Source organism: Lytechinus variegatus, chromosome 17 (assembly GCF_018143015.1).
Source record: "Lytechinus variegatus isolate NC3 chromosome 17, Lvar_3.0, whole genome shotgun sequence".
NCBI classification, from domain to species: domain Eukaryota; kingdom Metazoa; phylum Echinodermata; class Echinoidea; order Temnopleuroida; family Toxopneustidae; genus Lytechinus; species Lytechinus variegatus.
Window position 1 is genome coordinate 29,617,390 of NC_054756.1, and position 22,013 is coordinate 29,639,402.

Consider the following 22,013-nt stretch of genomic DNA (forward strand, 5'->3'; position numbering starts at 1 on the left):
GTCCATATCCATAGTATTTTTTTCTGTGTGAAGCGAGGTCTTGATCAACAATCCACCCTTCCCCCTATACATGTACATGTAGCCTTGCCTTTGTTCATTCTTCAGATAGCTAGCCAGCCAGCCAGCCTATGACTCACTCTATGATAAAGGGTGATGGCCATTAACATGGTCTGCTATCTGACTATGAAATTGAAAAAAATACAATCGGGTTTGACCATGCACTATTTGTTTTTCATGGTCATTTCAATGATTATCTGTTGAGAGTTTGAGACAATTTTATACACAACAGATTTTGTCAGATACATAGATCCAATTTGGCTATCAGCCATTATTGATAATTTTCAGTCACTGCTTGGGCAAGTCCAGGACATTGAGATTTTCAACCTCTGAAAAAGATTTGAAAAGCATTTTTATTTTTCTGTGTTTTTCTTGTATGATGGATACCTATTGTCTATTTACTGGCAGACAGATACTCAATGGGCAGGGTAATAGGGAACAGGAAACAAACATTCAGTTCATACTGGCCATGACACACTGGTGCAATCTGCCCTTTCCAATGATAAGACTGAGTAAAGATGGCCTCCTGATGAATGTAAACATTGATAATGTCATCGTGTTCCATCTTATTCCATCATCCTACAGCCTTTTCCATGCATGAACTATAGAAATCGGATAACGAAAAATTGATCAGTTATACTTGACATCCCAACCTTGACATGGGGAGGGGGTCCACATTTTGCAGTAGTACAGGGGCTATTTCTTCTTGTTTCTGGTAGTTATGTGGGGAGTACAACTACATGTATATTGCTGATGTGGAGAATGGGGCAGGCTCTAAATAGACATTCTCTTAATTCAATCTCAACCTCTCAAAGCAAATATTAATCTATTATCCATCTTCTTTCCACCTTCTATTTCCACTCTCCAGCAAAGGCCTTATCCCTTTTAACAATAGTGTTGCCCATCTCTGTCAGCTTTTTTCTTTTTCATCCAACTTTTTTTCCTTTCTGCCTCTCTTTCCCCATCTGTTTTGTCCCTTCTTTTGTCTTGTTTCTCTCCAGTGATCCAATCTGTTTTTACATGTACACTTAAGTACTTCTCTACTGTTACCGTGTTTGGCAAAAAAGAAGTGGCAAATCATAAATGCAATATTACGTGTGAAAGAGTAACACCATGTCAAATAATTTTCCTATGCTACAGCAAACCCCCTAATATGTACATATTACACAACTGTTTCAAGTCTCGCACCTCATTGGTTCCCTGCCTAAAATCTGTCTGGCCTTTCAACTACATGTCTTTGTCAAAACAAACTTCATTAGAAGTTTGTACTAAAAAACCTGACTTGTATTTTCTATACATGGATATTTAACCCCACCATATTTGTAGTAATATTATAGAAGGTAAAGAAATGATAATTTAATTGACATGTGTGTCATAAATGTTCTCCCCCCTTCTTTTGATTTCAGCTGAAAGCTTCCAACAAGGCCACACTGTCTAGAGGCCAGATACCAATCAGTGCTATCCAGGTCCGAAGACTACCCCACAGGACTTTCCTGTCAGCCAAGACCCTAGGCTTCAATAAGGACCTTCTGGTTCTCACAACAGACTTCCCAGGTCTAGGTGATGCTAATGAGACCAAAGAACTATTAGAGGACGCTCTGGTTGATGAGCGTGAGGCTTTCCTTCTTTCTCAGAACAACAATGGTCCAGAGGTTTGCAAGCTCAACGGTAGCAGTGACAAAGGCAGCGTCAGCGGCTCCATATCCGACATTCCAAGCCGCATCGAGGGATCTGTGACAGATAGCGACAGCATCCGTGATCGCAGCCAGGACTTGACAGATTCGGACGACCAGACTACAAACGATTTCTTGGACGACGAGTACGAACTTCCATGCCATGATCGGCTGGCTGATGTTAACCTGTATGCTCTCTCACCCCATGACTTTGACTCGCCCGATTCTATATTCAGCCGTTCGCTTGCGGATTTGACTGACCTGAGCCTATGTAAGTTTTGGAACATTAAAGAATGCTTTGCTCTGGCTGCATGAGAGAGAACTAATCCATTATTTAAGACATATCATTTATGAGGAGTTGGAAATAACTGCATGAATTGTTTTGGGAAATGTTAATCCAATCATTCATATGGCATTCATTGAGGAAGGATTCCTGGATCCTAGGTAGAAGCATTCTAACATTTGCTTGTATAGACATCACCTCACCATCATTTCATCGTACCTCAGTTACTCTTCACCTATTAACTAACAATTGCTTGCAGTGGAAACCACCTGCTAACAAACGCTGCATCATGTCTAACCAGCTTGCTAAAAATGCCAAAGGCTCAAGCCGCAAGCGTAAATTTGATACTAGAGGATCATCAGCATCATCCAGAGACGCTACATTGTCCACTGAGACTCATTCCGCCGCAACAAGTCCTCCGAGATCAGATTCGGATGAAGATGCAATTGTAGAACTTGATTTTCAAAGTGGAAATGTTTCATTTCATGCAAAACGACACAAATTATCCATACCACCCTCCGAAAAAACTGCTGTGACTAAAGAACTTGTGTCTGTCATTCCAAGTGATGAAACTTGTGGAGATGATAATTCTACCAGAATGCAGTGTAGACCTCCACTAACATCTCTGTCATGTGATAATCTTTCACCCATTAAAGCCCCAAGTGCATCATTGCCAGCTATATTAACACTATCTTCAAGTATGCTAATGCCTGCAGACAATCAACTAACATGTTTAGAGAGTCAGGATGGTTTACTAAAACAGTCGCTTAGCTCATCTAGCCAAGAAATACCTCTAGCAACTTCTCATCAAAGTGTAGTATGTCATCCTAGCTTACTTGCACCCAGTTATAGTACTAGCCAGTCATCAGGTGAAAAGAAACTTATTTGCAGTGGTGAAGGAAATGCCAAAGAAGCTGTATCTAGTCTTGTATTTGTTGACGATTATTACTCGGCAATGGATGTTTGTCATACTGGGGAAGATCTTGTTGGGGATATGCCAAAGGAATCTTTGGGAGAGATGGAATGTGAGCAACCACAGTCTTTTAAGACTTCAAATTCCATCCCAAGTCCCGTAGAACAGTCTCGTCTTATTAGGGTTGTTGGAAGTAAGGAGGAAGAACTTTGCGAGGGTTTGAAAATGCAATGTGATGAGAGAAAAGCCAAAGACATTGAAATTGGTAAAAGTAATGTTAAGAAGGTTAAGGAAGTAATTGATGCTGGAGGGTCAAAGGACAATTCTCCTGTTAAAGACATTCCAAATGAACCATTAGTAACTGAGAATATATCTTATAAACAATGTGAGAATGAAGCTATGATTAGAACCGATGACAGCATAAGGACTGTTTCTGAAACAAAGAATTCACCAAGAACTGCAAGGTCAAAGGATCACTCTCTTGCAAAACAAACTATGAAGGGGAGTTCCACTTCAGAATTGGGGAAAATGTTACCAAGAAGTGTTGCATTACATGTACAGAGTGGAAACATTGGGCCAAGTCAAATGAGAAGAGCCATAGCTAGGGACAAAGCCCAGAAAGAACACAGACAACCTTCTTTGAAATCTGGAAAAGCTCTGAAGGCTTGTAAATTGGGCATGAGTAGCAAAGTCAAAGGACAATCAGTCCCTGTATTAGAGGATAGTGCGACATGTAAACCATTGGCGGGAGAAGAGGAGATGGAAGATTCTGAAAGTTTATCTTCCAAAGAATTGACAGACAGGACAGGACAAACTATGTCAGAAGAAGATAAAATGGAAACGGATGATAAATGTAGGGTTGATCATGTGCATGACCATGAGCATGATGTTATGGATTCTTTAGTTACACAAGATGAGATGGTGGAGAATAGAGGGAAGAAGGATGAAAGTTTTGATGGGGAAGGGTCATCATTACCAAGGTTACCAGAGTCCTACTCTGATCTTCAAGAATCTGGTCTAGCAGCTATTGATCTCTTTTCTACAGATGAAGAGTTTGGTGTTGAGACTATCAGACGAAGGAGAGCTCTCTTGGGCGGTGACAAGGAGGGTAAGTAGATGAAAATAAATCTTCCCTTGTCTTCACTCACTGGTCTGATTGGCTTCCTGTTGGGATCTGGTTTCCTCATTTGCTAGAGCTCCTGTGAGTAGTGAGCTGACTGGGCTTGTCCTTTGTTGGTAAACCAAGCAGCAAGCAGGAGGGCACCAGGCCCCATCAGGATGCACATGTATCTGGGACTTCCAGTGAATGATGCAATATTTCTGGATTACTAATTAACGCTGACGTAATTAGGCTTGCGATTAAACTTTGTGGAGGTTTCTTCCCTTGGAACCTCGTAATGACACATTCCTTTACCCAGTTAGTAATGCATCTACAATACATGTAATTCAGTTTGCATACTTGTTGCTATGACACGCAAGCCTCTGTCAATAATTCCCAAATCCACTTTCATCAAAATGCCTGTTTAAGTTGTTCAGCTATTTATAAAATTACAAGTACATATATTCTCCCTAATTATGTGTGATTTGGTCACATACATGTAGGATCAAGGACACATTGAAAGTCCAACCCAACCAATTGGGAGTTTGGTTGTGAGTTTTATCAGTGATTGTCATTTACTAATGAACAATCAGATGCAAGGGTTTCAGTAACTTATAACAGCTGTCGGTAAAAATCACTGACAGAACTTTTCATGTAATGTCTTCCTGATCATTCAAATGTCAACTTTCCTGTAAAGACTACTTCCTGATGCACTCAGACCCCAAGACCCCATTTGTGTATTAAAGGATTTGGTAGGGTGGTTCAGAAGGCTTTAGGTTGGTAATCTCTTGTGGTCCTTTGGCATGGTTTCAGCACTCCATACGTTTGACAGGGGCATTCCATATACATGATGAGTCACTGTCTGTGACTAATTGTGTGGATTTTTTTATTGAGAAAGGGGTTGTTTCATAGACTACCCTTATAGGAACACTCTTCAAAGTCGAGGGGGAAGGGGGCACCTGCATTACCATAGCCGTCTGCACAGAAATGTTGTTAGCGCTAACAGTAATCCGAGTCGCATCTTTTTGGTTTGCGAAGTTAAAAACATTAAATTTCAACGTGTAAGTAATCGCTGCCACATTACTGGTTGTAACGGCTACTGTTGGCGCTAACAACGTTTCTGTGCGGTCAGTACAGATCGTCCAAGGATTTTCTAAGAAGACCCTTTAACAAGTAATATTGGTTCGATCTCAGAGTACTTCACCCTAAATGATGCCTCAAATATTCTGTTTTCGTGATCGGATGAAATATCAACCGTTTCCATACACCATGCCCACAGGGCTGTTGAAAAGGGGGGGGGGGTTCATGATTTTGTCACTTTTGATACCCTCTTTTGATACCCTCTTTTTGTACGCACGTATGTTGCCCAAACATGAAAATCCGAACAGTCTTTTGTGCACAAGCATGGTCATTGCCTTGTAACAATAGTGGCACTTGGGATTTAGATACACATAATGGAATATAGTAGAAAGCAGTCCAATAGCAGTTTGTAAATATATATGGGTGATTTTTGTCATTAATTTGATTCATTATGTTTGCTTTGTTTTTTCGATTGCTAGTCACTTCTTAATTCTTTATAGTCTAAATAAAGCCATTTCATTTTTTAATAGACACCATTATATAAAAAGCAGAAGAGGCCTCTAAAATCCAAATTGATTTATTGTGATGGCTATTTTTAACTTTGAACAGAAATTTGGCTATTGTGTGATGTCAATTCAAATATGTCAAATTGCATTGAAAGAAATTGCTCTTTCAAGTTTTAATGCATGTGTCATCTCTTTTAATATAGTGCTAAATATATTTTTTTAAGTGTTTAGCAGGCATACAGATTTTAAAGTATTTTATATGATAGTGGAGCTGAAGCCATCTCAGCTCTCTGTTGCAGAAGAAAGATTAAAATTTGAACATAATTTTTTTTTTGGGGGGGTGAGGCATTTCCCTGCTTCTAGGCAGTTTTATAGAACTTGATATACATGTACCAGATAAGAAATATATGAAATTTTATAGGTAATTTTTTAATCACTACATTTGTAGGTCATTTTTGTTTTCTTTCTAGAAATATATTTTTAAAGGTACATGTACAAATGTTGTATACCATATGTATCTAGAACATGCAGTCATGAGCAGTTTTAATGGATATGCATGTTCACCAAAGCGATAGAAGAAATTCATTCTTTCTAGGTGCATTTCAAAGTGCTAAACTAGATATTTTGAGGTAAATGTATATACATGTATCAAAGTTCAGAACAAATTCATTTGTGCATATGAATATGCTAGTGGTCTTCATCTTAAGGTGACCACACACCTTACGATTGATCTGCTACCCGATTTCAGAATGAAATGTAGAATTTGATGCTAATATTGAGACTTGGAACGTCTTACTGTGTAATTTTCGAAATCATCGTACGAATACCTATGTTCAAATCTGTGACTATGCTATCATCCTTCCATAAAGCAAATTTAATATCTAGTCGTAATGACGTCATAGCAGTCATACGATTGGCTACGATTTGAAACTAACTTGGCCTTTACTCCAAAATAAAGGTTTGCAATCTTTCAAAATCGTGATATTAGTATTCTTTCAATTAATTTTAACCTCAAATAAAATGATATGTTCCATTCACATTTTCAGAAAATGAGCAAAGTGCGATTTATTCCAAAATCGGATCGCGAACAGTCGTAAGGTGTGGGCGGTGGCCTTAAATATAATAGAGTTATAATATATACATGAATAACCACTTTGTTGACCCCAGGAAGGGATAGTCTGCTGAAAGAAGCGACCCGGAAGTTATCACTCAAAGCAAAGAAGAGGAAGCGCAGAACAGACAAGTCTGGAGATGGGTCCGTGATTGGTGGAGGATTAGACGACGGAGATGATAAAAAACAGAAGAGAGTTGCTCCAAACTATTTTGTTGCTATTCAAGTATGCAGTCCAGAGGTAAACATTACATTTTACTGGGCTTGTAACGTTAGTATTCCCAGGGGGGGCAGACAAATATATTGCTGTACACACGTGTGACCACAAAAACATGTTGAAAGGGGTGTTTTTTCTGTGTGGACTCGTTAAGGGTATCAAAAACACTGATTTTCAAGAAAAAAGGTGGTTTTGAATGACTGGTCAATCAAACGTATTTAGGGTATGTTTTTTTTCCCCAAAGATATTTTTTTTAAGACTAGCCAAACGTGTTTAGGGTATGTTTTTTCCCCAAGGTCATAGTTTGGCGACAACTTGTTTAAGTGATTTTTTGCATGGTCAGCCCCCCCCCCCTCTCCACTTTGAAAACTGTTCCACAGCCTCTGTTTGATACATAATTTTATGGGAACGACTGACTCATAAAACTACTAAACACAGTCTTTCCTGAAAAGTCCACTTTTATTTTTTTGCAAGCAATTGATTGTACATTGTGAGTCAATTGCAGAACTTTATTTTAGAAATAAAGTTATCTTGCAAATGATTACTGAGGGGATTGTGCATTCACTCGTCTACAAAAGACTTGCTGACAAAATTCAATTGCACTTTGAAAAGGAAGTGAATTTTTTGCCTCAAAGCTGAAAGTGATACCTTCAATATCATATCATATCATGCTCACTTCAAACTTATGACACTACTGAAATCGATATAATGACTAAATTTAGCTGCTTTTAATTTGTAATACGTGGAACTGGACTGCCAAATGTAGTTAAGTATCACTGTAAACATCTCCATTTTAAGTGATTGAGGCAAGGCCGTGAACCTGATCATAAAGTTTGTCTCGACACTATTCATTCCATGTGCTCTAGTAGCAGGAAGCTCTAGGAATTCCCAATTAAGGGCAAATTTTGTTTGACACTTCTTTCTGTGATCATTAAAGGCCATAGGAAAGTCACTTATTATTTCTATCCTATTTGCAAACAATGCACATGTGTAGGACATAATTTAAGAAAAAAATTGATTTGATTTGGATATGTATACATTCCTTTAAACCAATGCAGTTAATAAAAATTGATGTTTAGTTCCTGATATTTACATTTGTTTGGTTAAATATCAAGTTGCATTTAATCTTTTGACTTCTGTTTAATTGCAAATATTTCTGTTATTCAAAATTACGAACATTGTTCAAGTTTTGACAATAATAGATTTTTCCTTGTCATCACTATAATCATATCATCATCATCGTTATCATCATTCGTCTTCATTATCATCATCATCAACATCATCATCACCATCCAACTTCTTCATTATCATCATCAGCATTAAACCATCATCATCATTTTCATTTTCTTCTAAGCTTCCTTTGGGAGAAATAATTCCAGAAAGGATCATTGTTAAAAATTTATTTGACATTCCAGTATCCATATAAAGCTTGGTGATTGAAAGGTTTTCATATACAAAGACCTGTCAGAATGAGTGCTAGCCAAACTATAGCTGTAATATAGCAGGTGGATTAACACACATAGCCAGCTTGGTCTCTTACACAGTGCCCTTTACACACTTGGTACTTTTACACCAACTATAAAACAAAATACCACATAACTGTTTCATAAAACTTGCTGTAGTAGCAAATTTGTAGTAACACTTTAAAGGTCAAGTCCACCTCAGAAAAATGTTGATTTGAATCAATAGAGAAAAATCAGACAAGCACAATGCTGAAAATTTCATCAAAATCGGATGTAAAATAAGAAAGTTATGACATTTCAAAGTTTTGCTTATTTTCAACAAAACAGTTATATGAACAAGCCAGTTACATCCAAATGAGAGAGTCGATGATGTCACTCGCTCACTATTTCTTTTGTTTTTTATTGTTTGAATTATACAATATTTCAATTTTTACGAATTTGACGATTAGGACCTCCTTGCCTTAAGCACAAAATGTTAAAATAATGGAATTCCACGTGTTCAGGCAGGAATGAAACTTCATTTCACATGACAATGACGAGAAAATAAAAATATTTCATATTTCATATAATAAAATACAAAAGAAATAGTGAGTGAGTGACGTCATCAACTCTCTCATTTGGATGTCACTGGCTCGTTCATATAACTATTTTGTTGAAAGTGAGCAAAACTTTAAAATGCCATAACTTTCTTATTTTACATCCGATTTTGATGAAATTTTCAGTGTTATGCTTGTTGAATTTTTCTCTTTTTATTCAAATCAATTTTTTATTGGGGTGGACTTGTCCTTTAAAGCTACTGAAATCATTCAGTTTCATTGGCAACCAATATTAAACTTGTTATAGAAATTGTGAATTTGTTATTATAATTGTCTTTGTGAATTGGGACCCTAAGGTATTCTTATATCAGAAAATTTACCATCAATTACCTTGATCAGAAAAATACTAGGTATTTTGGGCAGTGTCAATGCAGATTTCTCATAATATTCCTGAGAGAAGATCCCTGGTAAATAGAAAGTACAGTCATTTGAAAATTACAAGAAATTTTGCGGGGATTTTCTTAAGGTTGCGGGTATTCATTAAGTGTGACATCAAATTACGAGATGGTTTCCCATCCAGCATGGTTTGTTATGATGTGAGCGATCTATAGCGTAGACAGCATGCTCGTAATGTTCGAGAACTTGACCAGAAAGGTTTCGGTTCAGGCTGGTATGAACGCAAAACATAATCATGGTATTTGTAAGCCTGAAGTTCTCTTATATTTAGGACTATTCTGGTTATGGAGTTGGGTTTGAAAGCGTCAACATCGATGGCTTTGAAACGTATCTTGAAACGTTAATCTGGTATTTCCTGAGTAGGGGACAAAGCTATCAAGCCCTTAACCACAGAATGATAGAGCCTGGCTTCCTGGCAAACGACCCTTCAAATTATCACAAAATCACTATATTCCCTCAATTGGCAGCAAGGCTTTAATTCTCTCTTTAGAAAAGTGATATTATACATTCGATAGGAACACTACAGTGATTCAGAAAATTACCTTTTCTTTTACTGATTTTCAAACTTGATCTAAAATGGAATTCTGTTTTGTAATATAGAAAAAATACAAAGCAAAAATATGAATCCTGCTTTTGCAAAGGAAAATTCAATAAATTTTCACTTGAAAAGTAAAGAACAAAGACAGATTTTGCATTTTGATTCACCAGTAAATGGAAACTCACCGTCCCTAAAATAAACATCTATACCCGGTACTGAAAGTGTAACTATGATTGCATCTATATAATACAACAGTTTGGCCAGTGTATTAAGAGTCAAGGATTGAAAAGTTAGGAGTATTTTCATATACACGTATGATCAGAGCTGTACTCTCAAATTTTCCCGAGCAAAGTTATTTGTTGGACCATGAAAGGATGAAGGTGTTGGTAATACTAATATTTTGACATGGACAAATTGAATTTTGCTGATGCTGACAAAGAAATAAAATGCATGAGTTAAAGCAAACTACATGTACCTATTAGAAGTATAAAGTTTTTCACATCATATGCATTAGCTGCAACCTACATAGAGTATAATTCACTGAGCAAAATGCCAAAAATTTCATCAAAATTGGATAACAAATAATAAAGTTATTGAAGTATAAAGTTTAGCAATATTTTGTGAAAACAGTCATGAATGTTCTTTAGGTGGGCTGATGATGTCACATCTCCATTTTCCGTTTTCTTATGTTATTACATAAAGTCATAATTTTTTCATTATTTCATACTTGTGTGAAAAATAAGTCTTCCCTATAATGAAATAAGTTGCATCAATAAATATCTAATATGCACTAAATCAGTTGTCAATCAAATTTTTCTAGTTCTTGGAGGGACAAATTTGAATAAACCTAATTTCATATAATAAAATACAAAAGAACAAGTTGGGATGTGACATCATCAGCCAACCTAATGAATATTCATGATGACTGTTTTCACAAAATATTGCTAAACTTTAAAATTCAATAACTTTGTTACTTTTTATCTGATTTTGATGAAATTTTCGGCATTTTGCTCAGTGAATTCTATTCTATTTATTAAGCTATACATACTTTCAGCCCAGACCATCCCTTTAAGGAGTGATTATTTGGCATAACCCACATATAAGTTTATACGTGGGCCTACATGTATAGACTTCACACTGTGTTGGCTAGAAAGGAAACCTGTATGGGGGTGTGTTTATATATGGTAGTGACTAAGAGTCGATGATCTAGATCAAATGACACAAGGGATTTCAGGTTACATCTAGGGAGGTAAATGGCAAGCTAGCTACTCAAGATGGTGATTTGTTTGCATTAGGCTAATGGGCTAATAAGGTTCGATCGCGAACTCCTTTCACTTTCCCGAACTTGTATCCTGCATTTGTAATCGTGAATTAATACACGATTGTGTCAGGTTACTGGGAAGTGAAGGAAATTGTGTACATGTACTCTATACATGTTTATTTATCAGTGAAACTTGGCAACATGTAGGGTCAAATAAATGTCAAATTAGGCTATCTAGGGAAGATCCTTATCAAATGATACAGTATTTTTGTGTGTTTTTTATGGCCCTAGATTAGAGTATGGTAGCCAGTTTTTGTGATATAGAAAGAAGAGTGTATTCATCTGCAGAGTTTCAAAGTTATAAAACATGATTTTCAGGACCCTCAAAATTAATTATTATAATTAGAAAACTTAATAATGATAACTGAGATTCCACATCTGAAGTACATGTACATCCCAATATAAAAAGGTTGATTTCGAAGATAAGAGAGTAATCAGACTTGCATTATATTGAAAATTTCATGAAAATTGGATGTAAAATAATTTTGAAAATTGACATTTTGAAGTTAAGTTTATTCCAAAATGGTTATACATGTATGCACAACACAGTGATATGCAAATGAGAGAGTTGATTATTTCACTCAATATTTCTTTTTGAATTACTTTATTTCTTATAAAATAAGTCATTGTTTCTGCATATTTGACAAAAATCAGACTCTATATCCAATCACAAGAGTTTACAAAAATAGATTATTCCACATGTTCAGGGAGAATCAAGCTTTGTTTCTTAGTGTAATGAGGTGAAAATTCAAATATTTCGTATAATAAAATACAAAAGAAATAATGAATGGGTGATGTCATTGTTCCCTCATTTTCATTTTGTCACTTTTGAAACCCTTTAATAAATACTGTCCAAACTTTGAAACAGTGTTAGAACTGTTCCAAAAATCTATACCTCATATTCATACTAATGTCCTTGATGATGTATTGGTAGTATTTACCCGTAACCTCTTTTTCTCACCTAGATTCATCAAGCTCTTCACAATGTCCAGCAGACTGTGATGGCCGGGGATGAGAAACTCAAGGATGCTATGGTTCCTATACCAACGCTACATCTTACTATCATGGTCATGCATCTAGCTACAGATGAAGACGTTGAAAGGTATCTGTTCATTTGCCTGTATATGATTCAGCCCCCGCCCCTTCCCCTCAATTTTTCACAATAAATCTGCCACACAAATTTTTTCACCATCTTTTTTCAAAGCCTTAATGTATACTTCTATGTGTTTGGTGAAATTCACTGAGTTTTTAAATTCAGTTTTTATTTCATACTTGTTTTTGTTATAATTGACACAAAGGACAATATTAAACACTTTTTGGTGATATTATCCTTTCTTTTTTTTAATGAATTGAAAAACAGATACAATGGTGTCAGCTGTCGTGCTTCATTACGAGATTAAAAATAAAATTTGATTGCTCATCTGCTGTTTGGTAAACCTTGTTTGTAAAAACATCTGTTTTGGTTTTTATGTTGAACTGGTGCCTCTTTCCCCCTCATTTTTTATTTTGGTTTATTGTTCCCCCATTTGTCAACCAGAAGCCCTCTCTTAATTTCCTTTTCTTATGAAACCTATTTCCTCTGATCTTTCCCCCCTTCCTTTACCCCCATTGGACTAGTTGTGTTCAAATGGTCATATTCAACCCACAATGCAGCTTTTGAAGGACATTTTAGGGTTTTAAGCACAGTTGCAGTCAAGCAGTTTTTGGTTTCTCAGAAATATGAAATGCAAACAAGATTCGCTAAAACTGCTGTAGTTTGTTTTCTCTGTATTTTGCAGTTTAATAGTGTTCAGTTTATATTGTTTATTTTTATAGTGCCCTTCAATGGAATAAGGTAACAAATGACTCATCAGCCAATAATATATTTTCACATTGAAGTTTGCTTGTAACGTATTTCCAATCAATCACAAATTTCAGTTGCAAATTTTTTTTTTTACGACAGAAAATCAATCATATTAATAGCTGTAAGAAACAGACCATCTGTCAATTTCAAATTTTAATCTTTAGATTATGATTGATTTGGTTGTCTAGAATTGGACTTGCAATTGACTTTAACATATTTGTAATATCCTCATTGTGTCTTTTTCCTCTAGGTCAAATGTTATTGTGTCACTTTGCTATTTCTTTTAACCACATACATGTCTGAACATAAACTTTTCTTTTCAGATCAATACTACACAAAGTTATAACACATAAGAGCGAAGAAAAAACAAAAACAAACCAAGATGATTAAAAACCTTTTTTTTTTCAAATATTTTTGATGTATTTTTCTATTACCATGGAACTTCTGTCAGTCCTAGGGAAATCTTAATGCAAGCTCTGACTAAATGAATAAAAAGTGATAAATGAATCGAAACAAGTCTATGTATAATTATTGTCTTCTCTTTCAGAGCCAAACTAGCCTTGATGGAGTGCCACAGGTTACTAGGCCCAGAGATAACTCGCAAGAAACTCAATATATGGTTCCATGGCTTAGGACACTTTAACAATCAGGTTATGTTTGCTAAGATCAAAGACATTGATGGAATCTTAGACACTCTATATAATGTAGCAGGTAAGAAACTAAAATATTAAAGGAAAAATTCACTCTGATGTCATGGTTTTTTTTTTTTACTCAAAACAGGAAAATGAGAGTTTCTTATGTCTTTATTTATTGTCTCTATCAGTATGTCATTTGTGACCTACTACCCCTAGCCAACAATTAGCTGCCATGGAAGTGTTTCTGCAAAAAGCCAAAATAATAAATTGATCTTTAAAGAGTAAACATTATAAGGTTAGATTATCTCAAAGAGTCATTCTTCATTTTCATACTGTCGAAACTGGAGTTGTAAAGTTAAATAAGAGACAAAATGCAAGTCATTTTGTAAACATTGTTTTACAGACTGCTTAGAAGGTTCATCAAGATTGCACAGCGTGCATATATCATGCCTGAGTGAATCCCAAATTTCACACCCTTTTTTTTTAGCTCTTGCTGAATTTTCTATCCAATCAAGTACTTTTAATTTATTGTTGATCAATTTGACAAGTTATGTGTTATTTCACTACTTAAGAGTTGCTTTTTCGAACTAATTGAAAATCTCAAAAATTATATTTGGTGGCTTATTGTTGACTTTGAGGTGACAGGTCAAATTGGAGGTGGGCTTCAAAAATAAAGAAATTAATAAGATTTAGAATATGTGTACTATGTCTGCCCTTTGTCTTCTTTAAGCCTACGTAGGTAGCTGTAGTTCTCAGAGTCTATCAGGACATGCTTTCTATTTCAGCTCAGGTTTGATTGCCCTACTTGATGGTTTCATAAGTCGTGCTGCTATTGGGAACGAGGCAGTTTGATTTTGAAATGAACTTTTCTTAGGAAAGGAACCAAGGTTGAATTTTTATTCTAAACTTTCCCGCTTTTTCGCAGAAACTGTTGAGAACTGTTACCGACGTCACGGCATCCACTCCACCGGGGAGCGAGGGTTCAAGCCTCATCTCACCGTCATGAAGCTGTCTCGTGCCCCTAGTTTGCGCAAGAAGGGCGTACGTCGTATCAAGTCTGAGCTGTACCGTGCTCATAGCGCAACGCTCTTTGGTAATCAACCAGTGAGCGGTTTTCAGCTCTGCTCTATCAACAAACCTAAGAGTGAGGATGGGTACTACTACAAAGCACATGAAGTTCTCTTTAATCAAGGTAATATACTATGTATATCAGAAAAGGTCAATCTTAATCTTTTTATGAGAAATTGGTGACAAAAATGCAATTTCAAGAAACAATAAACCTTTTTTTATATATCCTTGAAATAATGCACCTCTTTTTGTGAGTGCTACCCCATTTTCTCCATTAATTCTTACTTGACTTCATGCACTGTCAAGTCATCACCATTTGAGAGCTCCAATGGAATGACCAACTTCAACCCTGAATATCCTAAACCTAACATAAAACCCTATTGCAACCCTAACCCTATATCTTAGACAAAATAAAGCCCGGATCAAATGTTGTGTCACTTATATTGGAGTTGCTGAATATTCCTCCCTATTTTTGAGCAAAATCATTACCATGTAAGAGTATTGTCTTAAAAAAGTAGGTTTGCTCTCTTAACAAAATCCCTTTATGTGCCCCCCCCCCTTTTTTGTTTAGATGTTTCTCCAATCCCTGACCCATTTGACATGACAGGGATGGATGATGGGTCTAAGGAACCAATCACAGAACCTGTCTCATCCACAATCATAGAGGAAGAACCTCAAGAACCAATCAAAGAGCCCCATCCATCCAGCAACATTGAAGATGTGCCTAAAGAACCAATCACGGAGCCTGTTTCATCTCCAGTAGAGTCCTCTGAATGTCAAGCAGCCAATCAGACATCTGGTATGAGCATTATTCAAGATGCTATTTGACAGGGAAGGTTATCTGTAAATAGCCAAAATAGTAATTTGTTTCTTCAAAAAGTAAAAACTTGAAAATTAATTATGAGGTAATAATCCTTCTTTATTCTGTCAAAATTTGAAGTTTTGAAATTAAAAGACGAGATCGAAGAGTTTCTTTAACAACACCTTCTTTACATACTGCCTGGAGCTTTACCATCCTTGAGTGGACCCCTAACTTAAAAAAAATTGTTTTCTCCTTGTTCTCTTAAGCTTTTATTGATTTTTTTCATACATTGAATCAAATACTCGTGTGGATTATTGTTTGACAATCTTTTACAAATTTAAAACTTAGGTTGTGCTTTTTCAAGTTCAGTAATCTCTCAATTGATACTGGGCTAATTAGTATTGGGTTTGAGGTGGTCGATCACATTAAGGCACATATAGTTCGCTTGGTAGTGTGATGATCTTTGAAATCAAACAATTTTCGTGTGTCACCTGGGAGGATATCTTGAGATTTTTTTCATCTCTTGGGGGTGGAGGGGAGGGTTACCCCCCCCCCCCTATCCCCATCACCACTCATGGACACAGAAATAAGTCTAAACATCTTACCAAAGGGCACTAGCGCAGTACCTGGGTTTCAAATCTCAGGTGTAGCCAGATCATATTAAAGACCATCACAGTACTAAGGAAACTACATACCACACCTCCTGGTAACTAAATGTGATCTACCACCCCAAACTCAACAAGAAGTTTCCAGTATGAATTTAGAGAAGTACATGTATTTATGAATTTCAGTTAGAAACAGAAATTTCATTGGATTTCTATATGAAATCACATTTTTGAACAATTTTGGGTCTGACAAAACAAAATGTCGTGTAACTCCAGAACTACTTACGCAAGCATTTTAAGAAAAGAGAACTGTTTAAGAAGCACTGGTTGGTAAAGGGGGAGGCTTTACTGTTTGTGGAACACATGGTTTCTTTAAAATAGATGAGATTTTTTTTTTCCATTTTTATTGATTTACAAACTTGAATCCTCTTTCTTCCATTCTTGCCCCTCTAGATTCAAAAGAAGCCAAAGAAGTATCAAAGTCTCCAGACACCGAGCCTCAAACATCACCCAATGCAAACACAGAGGGCGACACACCATCCGAATCCGCCCCTACTTGAATACCCTTTCAGAAGACGTCTATGAAAGACGCTAAGTGCCTTGGATGCAGCGCAAAGCTTTCAGCTATGTGTTTATTTATATGCAACTGCACAGAAGTGAATGAATTTAATGAGTTGTACTATAAGTATTTTTAAATGTTTACAAATATTTTCCCTATGGAGGGAATGTGTTTGAAGGTCTGACCTAGGTGATGATGTAATCTGTACAGGTCTATGGTATGCTGTCTGTGACAAATATATTATGAAATATGACCTGTGTGGAATGATAATGGTGGTGATAATAATGGGTATTATAATGCCATTGCTATACAGGGAACAAGCCATTAATATATACATTAAGGTCAATAATGTTTATGGCAGATTTTGGCATATTATGAATGAATGGGAAGGTGATTGTGATGAGAATGGTCTTGGTGATGATGTTGATGTTTTTGATGATGATGTTTTTGATGTTGATGATGATGATGATGATGATGATGATGTTGATGATGATGATGATGATCTGAAGCCTAATCCTACATGTATGAAACATGTGTATTGAATATCTATTGTGTGATGTTATAAATAGGTCCACATCAATTTCTTGTCAAATATTTTCACAATGTTACCCATGCTAGGGCAGTTGCGACCCATTGCGAATGGGATTCAAAAGGCCTGTGTACAATCTTCTTGACAGGCAGTATGTATTTCCAGAGTTAGGATATAGACAAAGTACCGGTATGAGATTAAACGTTTCATTTGTCTATTCTTATATTTCATCCAACTTTGACTCATGAAAGATCTGCCATTTGTGTGTTGTACATAAAGGAATCCTTATCATGATAATTGGACAGATACAAATTTCATCATTCTAAGTGGAATAGTGCTTTTGTCTGCATTGCATATATACCTCTTGCATTAATTATTTAAGACTGATTTGTTATGAGCCTTGAATCTATAACTATTTGAGGGCTTCATGCTCTCCTGATAAGATTTGTAGAAAGTGTTAATGCCTGATACTGGATGATTTCAAATTCGGTGTCAACCATTTTGTGTTAGTATTAGTGTTAACACAGCACCAAACACTAAATGAAGCGAGTCATGTGATGAACCTCACTAGTTGTTCAGCTATTATTCATTTCCTTGTACAACAAACATACAGTGTTATAGTTTGAGCAGGCTATATATTATTTGCTTCTAAACACCTATTGGTGTTAGTGTTTGGCTCATTTTTGCATCAGCACAGCACCAATCCTAAAATGAAGCTATTACTGGGATGAATGTCACCAGGTTTTGAGCTATCACTACTGTGAATTCTAAAACTTTATCTAAAACTCACTTTAGGTGTTGAAGCTGGGTCGACAACCAGGATTGTGCTTCTAACACCAACACCAAAATTAAACTTGAAATCACATATTGAAGCTATGTTTATACTGATGAATCCATAAATTCAAGGTATATTTTAATGGAATGAATTTTATTTAGGTAAATTACAATGTGATGGAAACCAGATTTTCCTATTTCCCTGGAGTATGTTAGGGGATTGAGGGGATTAAGATATTGTGGAAAATCAGTTTCTTCCTTTTTTTTTTGACAAATAACAGTATTCAACAATCGTGCCTTACAATTTATGAAACCTTTGTTTGCCAAGGCATGCTTTTTATTTTTTGAGCAATTTAAAAAATTGAACTTGAATTTTAAAATTGTTTTAGTTCAAAATTGATCTTATTTTCAAGGAAATAAAGCAACAGTCCTATTTATGTAATATATATATGTAGTTTGTGATACAGTTTCACAATTTTTATGCAAACAGTTTTGATCTATGCAAATTTTATCGAGAAATTAATTTATTTTGGTTGCTTTTTTAAAGAATACCACTTTTCTTATTATATTAGTATTGCATTTAAACAGCATATTTTATTAACTTTCTAAATTATATGTTAAATTTTATTTCATTTTCCATTTATTTGAACTTTTCCTATCTTATTAAGATGTCTTGTGTTTGGTCGGAGAAACCTTTGTTTGTACATATTTGGCTGAGATAAATTGTTGTGAAATGGAGATCACAAATCCCAAATATGTTGCATTAATGAAAGAATGTTGTTTCCTCTGCATTTTCACACACGGTGTGAGGGCATGCATTCCTACACAAATGATCCACAAATATGTGGTATTCAGATTTTGTTACTTTGTGCTGACACAGTGAAATATGGATTTTGTTAAAGGTCTTTAGTGTGATGTGAGTAAATCCACTTTACTCAACTCTCCCAAAACTTGTATATGATGTACAAACTCTATGAGTTGTAAAACTTGCTTAAGAGGTAAAGAATAACCTTATGAATGGTAGGATTTGAGCTGAAAATCATATTGAAGAGAAGCAAGTAAGTCTGTTATTTTAAGGCATTGTACAAGATGAGAGAGTAATATCCATGATGCATTAACTGTGTGTGTAATTGAAAGCAAATCAAATCTTGTTTTATCTCTGCTTTTAGTAAAATAGCCACACCTTTTGGATGGAGTTCTCCTTTGAGATTAAAAGTTTGCAAAAGGCATGTTCAGACATGGTACTGAAAAGTTCTTCATCCAAATTAAGTATTTGTGTTCAGACAGGGGTTTGAATCAACCTATTTATGTGGATGTACAACAACTCATCTCTAAAATGAGAGCTATTTTTTTCCAAATTTATTCACCAAACTTTATGGACATTACTCTTGTTCAAAATGTGATCAAGATCCACAACTTTTTCTTAGCTAGCAGATGACTTTTCTACACCATATCTGAACATTCTTGAGGTACCAAACCATTTCAAAAGTGATGCATCATCTCCAAACTTCATTTTTCTCATATTTCATGTTTTAAAAAAGGCCTACGCATCAAGAACAATTCGTTCATTCTACTTTTCTTGAAAATTCTCATAGGTTATTGAGAAGCTTTCTTCAACTGTAGTATATACTTATAAATTCTTCTTTTAAAACATGATACTATTGTATATGTTCAATACTTATATACACTTATCTTATTATAATGAACAGTCATGATTTATGCTTTGTATATAGTTGGTGGAAATAGCGATGACAGTTAAACAAAAATAAACTGTATTATGTATTCTGTTGAAATGATTAGATGTTGTATTTATATTAACAATGAAACATCTCATTGGTGTGCTAGTATAGGTGTATTCTGAGAAATACATGTTCATGTTTTAATTTAAATTGTGTGAATTTATTTAAAGGATACCATAGCATCAAGATGGAAACCTGCCAGATTTTTAAATTCATTTTTAATAGAATTTATATCTATGAGAGAGTCTAATCGGCTTCCAAATAGGATTTTAAGGGAGAAAGGTATTAACAGTTGGTTGAAAAGTTTTCAGAGATGAAGGCCGATTTGAATAATTTGATTTTTCATCAGTTTTGCTAGTCCTTGAAAATTTGGAACATTGTTTAAATGATGCCTGTTTTCAGTCACAAACGCAGAAAAAAAAATTAATATAGTTGTGGCAAATCAAATTTGCCTTATATTATTAACTTTTTGCTTCAGTTCAATTCATTTCCTTTTGTCTTAGAAAGCACACGTCAATCATGAATACATTTGAAAAACAGTTTCAAATATAAAGTTGTAATTCATAACTTTTTTAATGACTTGCTATTTGCATGCATTGATCTCTTTTACATTAAAAGGGATTATTTAAAGGGTAGCTCAATACCACAGAGCTTTGGCAAACAGTGAAACTGTTGCCATTGACCCTAACTCTGTAATTCTTCAAAACTTCCAAGTTTGTGACCTGTGTTCACCCTCTCCCATTTTGTCTAGGCCTCTGTGTGTTGGCTCAATTGTCTAGAGCCTCGGTCTCACAACCGGAAGGTCGGGAATTCAAGCTTCAGACCAGATGTTAAAAGGTGGGAATTGATGCTACCATGTTTGGTGTTCAATAATATAAGGGAGAAAGCAATGTAAATCCAGCACTGCACAGTGGCTGCCAAGCCCATGATCAATTGGGCAAAATGAATTTTTGGAGCATTTCTATTCAGATATATCTAATCGAGCAATAAAATATGGATTTTGTGTCTATTCTTTCTGCTGAAATTTGAGCCAATATGGTGGCATGAGTGACTTTCATTACGGCATTGACCAGGGGGGATGTTTCATGAAGCTTGTCACCTATGGTAACTTCATGGTCCTGTTATAAGCTACTGAAATGGTGCAATTTAATTGGTCGAGAACAAACTTTTCAGAGTCTTAGCATTTGGTGAAGCTAACAAACTTTGTGAATCAAGCTTTGTGTACATGTGTTATGTAGAATACTATTGAATTATGACATAGAGGCATTTATTTGATACTGGTATTTTATTGGGAAAAGTTGGGTTATTATTTCAAAGTGTAATACACTAATATCATTGTTTGAATTGCTACATTGGAGATCGATGTCGATTTACCAAAATAAAAAATTAAAAAAAAATAAGCTCATGAGATCTCTCTTTGTCCTTTCAATATTTTCTTTGTGTACTAAATGAATGTGACTCAAGGGTGACTCCATGATTTTTGGAGGGTGGGGGGCTGATGCCCTCACAGTGACATCATTTGTTTTCTTACTTGAATAATATAGTTAAACATAAATACGTCAAAGGGGTCTTTTTAATGCCCTTCTATTTTTCTTCCTTATTCCCCTTTTTTCTTTGTTTTCACTACTTGAAGAATCCAGTGTTGTTGAACACCCCCCCCCCCCCTGCGTCAACCCAGTGTGCAGTGAAGAATTTAGATATTTTATCTATGATAAGAAAAACTTATATTGAAAGAGAGATGTATCCCTCTGATAGAGACACAAGAGAAATGAAAAAAGAGAAATAGAGAGAGGCGTAGCAGTCCGAAATGATAGCAGGCTGAAAGGAGTATTTAGAGTGAGGATTAACAGTTCCATAGTTGCATTACGCTCACAGGCGCGTAGCCAGGGGGGCGGTCGCCCCCCCCCCCCCTCCCAAGACGTCCCAAAAAAGAAAAAAAAAGAAGGGAAAAGAGAAGAGAAAAGGGAAGAAAGGTAGCTTTGTGTTGTTTTTTTCCTTTTTATTCTTTTTTTCTCAAAAGAGAAACTCCTTCATTCTCGCTCTGTATTTTTATATGAATTTTGCTTCCGCCCTGCGCGCGGTTAAATGACAGTATTGAATTTCTCCATTGTTTCCCCCACCCTTTCTCTAACCCGGTTACACTTCGTAATTCCGAAGCTTCGTAATTCCGAAGGTTCTTTATTCCGAAGGTTCGTAATTCCGAAAC

General features: G+C 35.7%; 1 protein-coding gene across 2 annotated transcripts in view; it reads left to right on the forward strand.

Annotated features, from left to right (window-relative positions):
* LOC121430477 overlaps positions 1–17,216 on the forward strand; it is a 47,989-nt gene extending 30,773 nt beyond the window's left edge. For both annotated transcript variants that reach the window (XM_041627746.1, XM_041627745.1), the window contains exons 5-12: positions 1,464–2,001; positions 3,972–4,034; positions 6,779–6,963; positions 12,219–12,355; positions 13,644–13,807; positions 14,657–14,923; positions 15,371–15,598; positions 16,660–17,216. In XM_041627746.1, coding sequence (XP_041483680.1) covers positions 1,464–2,001; positions 3,972–4,034; positions 6,779–6,963; positions 12,219–12,355; positions 13,644–13,807; positions 14,657–14,923; positions 15,371–15,598; positions 16,660–16,766 — 1,689 coding nt within the window. In that variant the 3' untranslated portion in view covers positions 16,767–17,216. The remainder of the gene's footprint in view (positions 1–1,463; positions 2,002–3,971; positions 4,035–6,778; positions 6,964–12,218; positions 12,356–13,643; positions 13,808–14,656; positions 14,924–15,370; positions 15,599–16,659) is intronic.
* The last annotated feature ends 4,797 nt before the right edge of the window (positions 17,217–22,013 follow it).